The 11,533-nt window shown below is 33.7% G+C and overlaps 1 protein-coding gene across 1 annotated transcript; it reads left to right on the forward strand.

Moving 5' to 3' along the window:
- The first annotated feature begins 2,225 nt into the window (after positions 1-2,225).
- Positions 2,226-10,453, forward strand: LOC129230307 (putative nuclease HARBI1). The gene is made up of 6 exons (XM_054864706.1): positions 2,226-2,261; positions 3,320-3,658; positions 7,990-8,159; positions 8,686-8,854; positions 9,356-9,497; positions 10,134-10,453. Exons 1-6 carry the CDS (start codon positions 2,226-2,228, stop codon positions 10,451-10,453), a joined length of 1,176 nt encoding a protein of 391 aa, XP_054720681.1.
- Positions 10,454-11,533: the final 1,080 nt, after the last annotated feature.

The raw sequence follows: 11,533 nt of genomic DNA on the forward strand, positions 1-11,533 counted from the left end.
GTCACAGAGATCCAGACAGAGATCTAGATCTCCAGACAAACTTTCAGCTTTATTATTAGTAGAGATTATGATTTTTTTAAAACTATTTTTTAATTAGTATTTTTTTCCTAATGTAATGCTTAAAAAATGTATTCACTGCCATATTTTGTGCCGTTATATACAGTAGGAAAGCATAAAAAGGAATTTCATTGTTAAATGGAAATTTCGGTCATTATCAAACTTTAAGCTCGTTGCGGCACCTAAAGATGTTGTAGTAAAGCAATGAAATTTCTTCTGCTTCTTTGTAAACTTAAATGACAACTCCCCCCCCCCCCCACCGGCAAACCAAAAAAAATTGAAAAAAAAAAAATTAAGGTCATTTCCGTTCCATCCTAATAAACATGCTTCTTTTAACATACGTACCCGAAAATAAGGAGCAAGTCCATCTAATTAAATATCGCATTTTCTTAGGTGAAAGTGAGAAATGCTCAGGAAAGTTATTAGGAAACATCTTTTTAAAAACATCACGAATATCTTGCGCTGAATCCATTGAATAGTTTTTGCACACTGATTTCATCGTCCAAATTAGTTCAGCAATAGTGGAAGTATCTTTCGTACTATACATGCAAAAGCTGGGTGAAATGGTTGAACACGTAGCTGTTAAATTGTCCACGCATGCAGGGGATGGCGCAAGCTCAAAATGTAGCTGATTTACTCCATTTTTGCTTTCAAAATTTAATTTGTGCTTTAATGTAGCTGAATGGTTAAATATTGCTTGAAAACCTTTAGTTTCAAAATATATATTATTTAAGCATACACAATAGAACAGTTCTGTTTCATTCACTTTTCTCCCCCAGGCTGAAACCTTGGTGATCTTTTCTAGCCAATCGTTGCGAAATTTACACTTTCCTATTTTGAAGTTTGTCCAGAAAACAAAAAAAAAAAAAAAAAAAAAAAAAAAAAAAAAGAACACTCTTTAATCTTCCTAAGCACACAACGATGAACTTATCAATTGAAAAACGCGAAAACGAAAAACGTAACTACAGTTCGACTTCGAAAGCGGCGACTAGCACCGTTGAACCGCTCCATTTTAAAAAGGGGTGGCAGCTTGATTAAGATAAAGCACTATGGCAGCATTCCTGCTTATTTTGATATTATTTTACTTTCCATTGCTCTGATTAGTAAGGGGAATAAATTACCGGAAAAAAAATAAACATCAACCTATTCCCCATTCTTATCAGGCTTAGGGGGAAAAAATAATGCCGAATAAGCAGGAATGCTCTCATGGTCTCTTCTGATTTGATCAAAATAGGGGTGATGAAGATAACAATGTAAGGGTACCTTTTTTTTTTAAACAGCGCATCTAACAAATGAATCTCGATTAACTGTTTATTTCTTTTCTTTTTTAAACATAAATTTATTCCTTATTGAATCTAGGATAGGAAAATAATATCGCATTTATCAAAAATACTGTCGTAGTGCATTTTGTTTCAAATAGGTTTACACCAGTTTTTTTGTTCCAATACAATAAATAAATAAAAACTAACCGCAACTTATAAAATCTTTGGATTATAAAATCAGCTGTTTTTTAAAATAAATGTGGAAGAACCGAATCATTACATTACCAAACCATGTTAAAACTGCTTTAATAAAATCAGTCTCGCCGCTTCAGAAAATAAAGCTTTTGGTAAGCTTCTGCTTCTAAAAGCTTTATTTTTAATGTAACAAGCCATATTAAGCGTTGAAACCTAATAAAGAGACTTTCGGAGATTCTCTAAGACGCACCAAAAAAAGAAATGTTAAGAAATGTTTACACAGACCAAGTTCACTTCGCATTTGCGCATGAAAAATAGAAATCAAACTAACCATTTATGTGCAAACACAAAGTGAAACTGTAAACCCAAACCAAAACTTTTCACCATTCCACGCTCAAAGATGACATCCACGCACGCATCCTTAACCATCACTCCTTTTTCAAATCGAACCACTCGTGGCTGCTTAGTCGCGGCTTTCGAGGTTTTGCTTTTAGTAAAACAAGCAAGTAACGTGCCCGACTAGAGATAAGCGTGAGATTCAGAGACTCCAGATGACGTCACTTGATAAACACAGAAGACAACTTGCATTCGATGACCACTCACTCAACAAAGTGCAGAAACGAATTGCGCAGCTGAACTTCAGTCGAACAACACTCTATGGCTAGAAACACGATAGGAAACAAAATGGCGTTTAGACGAGACTTGCGGAAAATGCGTCTGACGGTCGAAAGGGGGATAGAAAGACTGGTTCTGCTCATAGGGTGCAATTAAAGGAGATAAAAAAAAACCCTGATTACTCGGTATCATAGCTATTTTACTTAAACAAGGTTGGGGGGGGGCATATTTAATGCTCCTTTTTTAATTAATTTCACTGTTAAAGCTATCATACAGATACTTTACAAGGATTTAATTATTTAAAAAAAATCGTAAGACACATTTTAAGAAAGGTGACAAAAGTCGCAAAATGTGACTAAAAGTAACCAAATTTTCAAAACGTGACTAAAGGTGAGAAAGGTGACTGACTCCTCGGCCTGCTATTCAGGTTTTCCATGTATTGTTTAAAATTTGAAGTTAACTATTCCATATGATACGAAGCTATGGAACAAAAAAATCACATACCGTCGCCTCAGTGCAACACTTCAGATATCTAACCCCAGGAATTACACCAAGATATCTTACTGTTGCTCTGAGGCGACGATATAGCTTTGTTTAATATACATGTTACACTGTCTACTTACAAATAACAATTTAATTTCCTTTACTTTGTGCTAAAATGTACTTAATGAAGTTTATCAAGCTGAAGTAAATAAAAATAGGAACATTATTCACAGTAAATTACAACAAATTCAATGAAAAAAAAGGAAATTGTCAAATATCTATTACTTGGTACTTAAAAATTTCAAATTAGAGTGTAATAAGTCGCGGAATGCTGGGAAAAAAGTACACTTTCTAATTATGGATATTTTTGCACAGTTGCTTTTGAGGGGTTTTAGATAAGAAGATAAGTGCAGTTTTTTGTTAGTTTTTTTTCACACCCCCGATATTATGAACAACCCCGATTTACCGTATAAAAGTTTCGATCCCAATGAATTCATTAAATCGGGGTCCCACTGTATCATATTGATAGATAAAGGATGAGGTATTAGAAATAAATTTCTAGTTGGAATTTTCCTTTGTTTTCTTTGGCTTTTGAAAATTTATTTTAACTCAGTAAAGAACTTGTTAATTCTCCATCTATGCAGTTTTTTTTGTATTATCATTGTGTGTTTCGCATCAAAAGGTAATAAAACAAATCTATTTTTTAGGTTCTTGCAGCTTTACGATTTTATGGGACTGGATCGTACCAGGGATCTGTGGCCGGTGATGAATACATACGTCTCAGTCAGAAGTCGGTCAGCAGGTGCATCCACGATGTGTCATCGGCTATAAGTAGTGAAGTCATGCCAAGGCAAATTAGATTCCCAAGCACAGAAGAGCAGGAGCAGATAAAGCGAAGGGTTTATCTAAAGCATAATTTTCCTGGCGTGATTGGCACTATAGATTGCACTCACGTAAGAATAGTTGCACCTGCTGAGGACTCAACTGAGATCCGGCAAATGAGTTTTTTTAGCAGGAAATGCTTCCACTCGCTCAATGTTCAACTGGTAAGCATTTATCCTAATTCCTAACATACTTTAAAACTTTTTTAGAATGTTGTTTTTAGTTCATTTGCTTACATTTTGAATTTAAATTCAATTAAAATGTAACTTACAGCATAAAGCTTAATTTATTTTCAAAACTGCCTTCTGAAGTGCTTTTTTTTTAAACAAACATTAAGATTGCAGCATATAACTACAGTCAAACCTCGTTTACACGAACTCGACGGGTACGCCAAAATATTTCATGTTAACCGAATTTCGCGCTAACCAATTTCCACATTTAGCAGATTTTGTGTAAGGAGAGAAGTTTTTTTTTGTTTTTGTGTGTCAGAAAATTTAGGAACCAAAGTACCTTTGTACAAAAATGTACATCCAAGCATTTAAATTTACAGTTTGAGTAAGAAACGCACTAAAGTTCGTACTTTCTTGAAGCAACTTGGTTTTCCCAATTTTCCTGCACAAGGGAAGGAATTTTCTCGCTACCATCCATGTCGCTTGCGTTCAAGTGCAGATCTTTCGACTTTCAATGTGTCATGTAAAATTAAGGGGTTTTTCTTTTTTCTTTTCCCGTTTTTCTTGAAGACCTTAAAATTTTCTTCGCCTTATGCGAGATTTTGTCTAAATCCTCTTTGTGCTAAGCAATTGATTTAACACTTATCGTCTCTGCTTTTCTGGAAAGCTCTTTTAGAGAATTCCATCCCTTATCCAAGGGAGTCAGCCACCATGACATGTTTATGAAAATGCTGCTCATAATTTGTGATCAGGGACTTTTTATCTTTAACTGACCTGACTGATAAGAAGCTTTTTCTCTTTTTTTCAAAAGTAATGGATCACTAGGTATTCAAATAAAATTACTGATTTTATTATGTACTTTTCAAAAAAAAAGAAAATTTATTTACAGGGATATTCATAATATTAATGTTAACATAAGTAAGTATGATGCAGGTAAATAATGGAACCTCAGTAAGTTAATGTTCGCTTTAGTAGATATGTTTTTATATTCCCTCAGGGTGTGGAGTCGTCAAGGTTCCACTGTAGGCTTAAATAATGATTAGTATTTAAAACTTTATCCCTATTAATAAGCTGTTAAATGCAATTTTATTATTCTTTCTAAAATATTTTGAAATTCATATTTTAAAAAGTTTTGGGTGGGAGGTCGGCTTTTAAATTGCGACTTGAATCGAGGATATCCTTATAAACCTTTATTAGCAGAGTTCAAGCCCCAAAATCAAATCTAAACTTACCTTAGTTCAGCTTTGAAGTTGATTAGTTTACTTTATTTACTATTAATTTTTTTTGACTACTATTATTCATGTCCGTGTTTGACAAAGATCAAAAAGCGTGTACCTCCCAAGACAGAGTAAGTATGATATAAATTGAACAAAAAATTATTTATGTATTTTGGACTTATAGCTCAACATGTGAATTTAGGTAAAAGAGGCAACTTCAAAAGTTAAAGTAAATACTCAAACTTGCCTTGTTTTAAATAGATGAAGTTTTGCATGTTTCTTTGAAGGGGAGCAAACATTCATAATTTCCACCAATTCATAACTCGCACCGGGCCTCTCAGGCCCGGTCATTACAAAACTATGCTGCCAAAAATCAACCCTTCAACGGAAATCAATGAGGTTCACAGTAGCTGCGTTCGAGGAGACCTACATACTGACCACATGCTTTTCAGGAATGTACATTCCCCCTTTTCTCCGGAAAACTCCGGTTCGGGCCTCAGAGGCCCGGAGCGAGCGCTCACGCTTTTCATTTCAGATTGCGAATGTAAAGGAAGAGGTTGTGAAATGCATCGCTGTTTAAGCTACAAAGATGAAATGAAGAGGTTGCAGACCTTGTTGGTTGAGGTTTCAACTGATGAGAACTCCCTTAATGAAGATGATGAAGAAGAAAATGACACAAAACAGTAAAGCGATCATCAGTAATGCTTAGAAGAAGATTTAGATTCATGTATCATAAAACTTTCTTAAACCTTACTTTTTAAAACATATTTTAGAGGCTGTTTATCTATTTATAATTCAGTGTTGAAAATACATTTTTTTTTCTATTTTGCAAACTTAATTTACTGAAATAACCACTCCGGGCCTACGGAGCCCCTCGCGAGTGTTCGTGTGATGAAAAGTACCGCGAGTTCTCCCGGGTTAAATGATAAAAATAAAAAAAGAAATTTCAAGAAATCATTGCATTTCAAAAGATTATTAATGAGATTATCTTGTAGTATAAAAGTAATTCTTTAAATACAAGTTTTTGATGGTTTTATACATGAGTTTGTTAGAAATTTTTACACAACTACATTTCTTTACTAATAGTTTGCACTTGTTTAAAGATAAGCAACAAATTAAAGACCTTTTAATAATGTGTAGAATAAAGCAGTAGTTAGTAAGTTATTTCATGTAGAATTAAATTTTCCGGATGTTGAGAAAAGTTGAAATTTAAAAAAAAGTTTTGCATTTTTAAAATTTAAAGCCGTAAAATTCTCCCCCCCCCCTCGCGAATGATTGATTTTTTGTTCCATAAAGAGTACATTTGATTTCTAGAATTTAATTATTTTAATCAAATCATTATCTCATAGGTGATTCCGGCTATCCACTCGAACCCTGGCTCCTTACCCCACATGCAAAACCAGTTGAAAACAGCAGAGAAGAACGATTCAACCGTCGCTTTTGCACCAGAAGATCTGGGGCCTTACAATGATTGTCTCTAGAACGAAGTCGCTAACGAGAAAATCAGTTTTTCTCGATGCGTGACGTCAATTTCCGTGAGGTGTTCCTTTTTGCCACAATGAAGCTGACGAAAACGGATCGGTGCCGACTTTAGCTGCCGAGAAAGAAGATTCTCATCTCACCCGAGTGACAGTCGGTGAGTTCGTGTTTTCGACAGTGAGAATTGAGGATTGTTTACCACAATAAAGATGGCCGAAGCATTGATGTTAGCGATAATTCAAGAAGAGGATGCAAGAAGGAAAATCCCACGGAACCGTTCACAATTTCGTACGAATTGTTTCACTGCTCTCGATGATGGGGAATTCGTTAAGCATTTCAGACTAACCAAATCTTTGACTCTTCATCTTATTGAGGAGTTAAAGCCCTACATTCAAACACGATCAACAAGGAAGGATGCGATCACAGCAGAACTTAGTGTATGCTTTATTAACATTAATGCCTTGTTTGAATTTCCCTTTGATAACTCTTATATCGTCAGCACCATGTTAACTAACGAATGTAAAAATTGGCACTTTTGAGGAGAGCCAAAACACTGACTATAACTTTTTTCCACCTGATGCTTTTAGTTATTTTCAATGTTATAGATACCTTCAAGCGCAAAACTAATTAAGTCACTGAATTGAAGGCTAAGTATCGAATATGAAATTTCATCGCGTTGAAAAACGCGATTTTTCACATTCGTTAGTTTAGCATGGTGCTGACGATATGTAACTGAACTTTCTTTTGTGTTTCTTTATTGCAGTTGCATTATATTTATAATATAAATTTAAATGTAACTATTACTTGATTAAACACTCCTCTATTTCTAAGTAATTGTTTGACAAGTATGTACTAGTTTACGATTTTTGTTTGAAGTTGCCCTTGCCGAACAAAATTTTTTTGCAGTGTTCTGCAATATACTTCATTTATTGAAAATGTTCTGCATGAACTATTGGCTTGACGTGAGCTTGTGATAAACACATATAATTAAAATGTGCCGCATAATATCCAACATCCGAGATCAATTGCAAACTGACTCCTCCCTCAATTGATTTGAAAAAAAAGAAATGATTTAACCCTCGTTTTTCAAGCAATACTCCAAGCTCATTTGATCTATTTTATGATAATAATAATAAGTCCTTTTCCTTTTTATCGCATTAGTGTGTCGTCAAAGCTCTCACAGAAGTGTCAAGAGTGCTCACAAAAGAATTATGGATGAAGTTGCACCATCAAACATTTTTTTATGGGGGAGGGGGGGGGATTTTAATAATAATTAAAAATAAATAAATAAGGTTTTTAAAACATAAATATAGCAAAGAAAAGGGGGAAAGATGGCTGAGGAAATTTTTGGAAGGGAATTTGTACCAATTGAGCTTGGGAAGGGGGACGGGGGCATGGCACCCCTGTGAAGGGGGTGCAGTATGATGTCCACACTGCCCTACTCCCATTCCCCTTTTGGCATATTTTTCTTATCTATACCACTGGGACTTTCTATGTGACGTGGAGCTCTGTATAAATTATATTCTAAAGAAAAAGCTAATTTATAGCTGATAAGGGTTATGTTGAACATTTAAGTTTGTCACTGAAAATGATTACATTATAATCTAATATTAAACTGTTCCTTTACAGGTTCTATGTGCTTTAAATTTCTTCCCTGGCGGGGGATACCAGAAAAGGGTTGGGAATGATGATTATATAAAGGTCACGCAGCAAAGTGCCAGCAATTGTATTCGGCAAGTGTCCCAAACAATGTCGCAGCATCTCCTTCGGAAATTTGTGCAATACCCAAGTGATCAGAGGTATGTATACACCTTTCAATATATAGATTATTCTCAATAACTCAAAGCTTAATAACTTGAGTCTTTATAATTCAAATCTGTCAAAGGCATTTTAGTGATTTACGGATTATTTTAGTATTTACTACTACTTTTTTATTACTATATTTTATGATTTTGTGGAGCTGTTGAGTCATAAATTATATTAAAATGGAAACCAATCATTAAAGAAATTCGCATTAACATCCAGTGAGACTGAAAGATATGTAATAAAACATCATTATACATGTTGGGAAACTATTTTAGTGCATTTCATTTTTTAAATATATGCAAGTAAGTGTTACTCCCCTAAGTAGAGGAACAAAGTGAAAAAAAAAAAAAAAAAACTCTCATTTTGGTAGACTACTAGTAGTGTGAGAGGTAAAATGCATTTCATTCTAAGTGTCATTTAAATTTGGATGCAAATATTTCTAAACTTTTACTTCAACTAGTGTGTATATATAGTTGTTAGATTAACTTTGTGTCCTGATTGTTATTTTTCAATTCATAGAGCACAAGAAAATATAAAGGAGGAGTTCTTCAATTACTGTGGAATAGGAGGCGTACTTGGTGCAATTGACTGCACACATGTAGCAATAATTGGCCCACCTAATGATGGCTTTCACCAGGAGCGGAATTATGTCAACCGTAAAGGCTGGCATTCCCTAAATGTACAACTAGTAAGTAACAGCTTTGGTTTTTTTTAGGTTCATTTACAATATCAGATTTTTAGTATGCTATAATAATTGGTAGATTAGTGAAAATTGTTGGCAGCAAAGTAATTCTTTCCTTGAAATAAAACTCATAGTGTTAAGCTTACCAAATTTCTGTAACATTTAACTGTGACACCGGAATGTACCCCACCCCTCCAATTTGATGGGAATTCAAGGGTTACACTCTTGGATGGTTTTATGAGTTGTTTATAAGTTTTCTCTCTTATGGGATGATTTTCCCTTTCTTTAAAACTGAGATTGAACAGAATAGAAGTATGAAATAATCAGGGAATGACTGAATTCTAGGAAAAACTCAGACAAATTAAGATTTTTTTAAAGCAAGTATTATGTGATCTGCAATATTGTAACAACATTCTGCATGAGATGCATGTTAGCTTGTTAATACTATTTGCTTATTGAAAAAAATGATGCATGAAAAAAATTTTTTTTTTCATTTTAAATTTTTAGATTTGTGACATGGATACAAAAATCTTAAATGTTGTGGCTCGTGCCCCTGGTTGTACCCATGATTCCTTCATCTGGCGTTCTTCAAATTTGAAGACGGCATTTGATGAAGGAAACAAAATCCATGGTGATGGGTGGCTCTTAGGTAAGTAGTGTGATACTTTTTCTGTGTATTATCTATCTATTGATATCTATTACGAATCTATGCAAATTCACATTCAGTATACCTGCATTAGCTAACGACACTTTCCAAATTCAAAACACAAAAAGCATGTCGGCTTGGGTAATTTCTTCCCCTATAATAATAAAATAATTTATAAAATATATTTAGTGAGACTCTTGTCCTTATTAAAGAAGATAATTCATAACATTTCTGAAATTTATTGATGGTTAATGACTAAATTTAGAAGCCCGCTCTGAACGATATCAACTACACATAGCACCTTAACTGCATGATGTTATTAAAATATTTTCTGTAAGTTATGGGAAAATACTTTGAATGATATATTTTTATAAATTTATGTTCTATATGTCTGCATTGCATTCCTCCCCCCCCCCCCTTGCAGCATCAATTAGCCAACCGCGTACCACCAATGGTAAGCATACCACAGGCTGGGAAACTGCGATTTAATATAGTGATCACCAATTATCGAGACCTTCCGCTTCTTCAAATAGCTGAATCAAATAGCTCAAGTATTCCGTGTAAAAATGCGTATTAATGTATGAAAATGTATAAATTAATGCTTCAGTTTACTCTGAATATGGAATTCTCTTTTGTTAGGTGACGCTGGTTACCGGCAAGAACGACACTTACACGTTCCAATAGAAGGTGCCATCCCAGGATCGGATGAATATAAATATAATGCAGCTCATGCAAAAGGCAGGTGTGTGATAGAACGATGTAATGGCATCCTGAAAAACAGATTCAGGTGTCTCTTAAAGGATCGTGTGTTACATTACCTGCCTGAAGTTGCAGCGCACATTACAAATTCATGTGTAATTTTACACAATATGTGTGTAGAAGATAACATATACTGGGAAGATGCAGTTCTCGATGAAGAGGACGAACTGTTTGATACCGTCGAAGATGATGATGAATAAAAGTTTTAAAAAATTATGAATTTCTACAGTTTTCTTTGGTTTTGGTGAATTTCTTGCACACGAATTGGTAATGACTTAACATATTTTGTTTTATATATATTGAGCTACATTATTTTCATAAACATGGAAATTTTAATATGATAATTTTTAAAGTAAATATTTGAAATACTACCTATTAATTCACTATATCTCTTTATAATATTAGTATAGATAGTGATAATGTTTTTTTATACAATTTCCCTACTACCTTCCTTTATGTATATTTTCAACTTCAGTAGAATTATACTGCTGTCCTTTTAAAAAAATTTTTTTAATCAAATTCTGCACACAGAATACTAAACATAGGGTAGAAAAGGAGTACTGTCACACGAGACATGTTTGAACAATACATATATTGTAAAATTAACATTTTCATCATGTTTTATAAAATCAACACATATTAAACAATATAGTTGAACCTTGTGAAACCAACTCCCAGGGGGCATTTTCAATTCGTTGGAAATAGTTTTTTCTTGGCAGTAATTAGTTATGTATGTTCAAAATCACGAGGTTCGACTGACATTTTGATGAATGGAAAAACTTATATTTTCTAACACAATTGGAATGTTTGACTGTTGAATCCAAAATCAGATTTTTCTCTTGCTGTCTGCTTAAAAGCTTTCTTAGCTCCTTCTCTTTTGAAATTTAATTACTTGTTATGGAAATTCTCATCTAAAGAAATAGCTTATAAATAGTTTCCAGAACCATTTAGTATTGTAATGAATTCAGCGAAAAATATGTGCTTGACCTTTATAGACAAAGCAATTATTAATCATCATTTCTAGTTGTAAAAATGACTGAAAAAAAAATATAATTCACACACGTTTAATTAAAAGCTGAAATATTTTGTGACACATGATGATGTAAAATTTTATTTTTGTCATAAAAAACTAACCTTAGGAGAAGTTTCAATAAATCTGTCAAGAACAGATGTCTTAATAGTTTGGGACCCAAAGAAAACTTCAAAATAAAGGTATATTCGAGTTGTCGAAACACAGGGTTGTACAAGTTTCGGCCAGTGGTGGATTTAACCATGGATAA

This window comes from Uloborus diversus, chromosome 9 (genome assembly GCF_026930045.1).
Source record: "Uloborus diversus isolate 005 chromosome 9, Udiv.v.3.1, whole genome shotgun sequence".
Taxonomy (NCBI): domain Eukaryota; kingdom Metazoa; phylum Arthropoda; class Arachnida; order Araneae; family Uloboridae; genus Uloborus; species Uloborus diversus.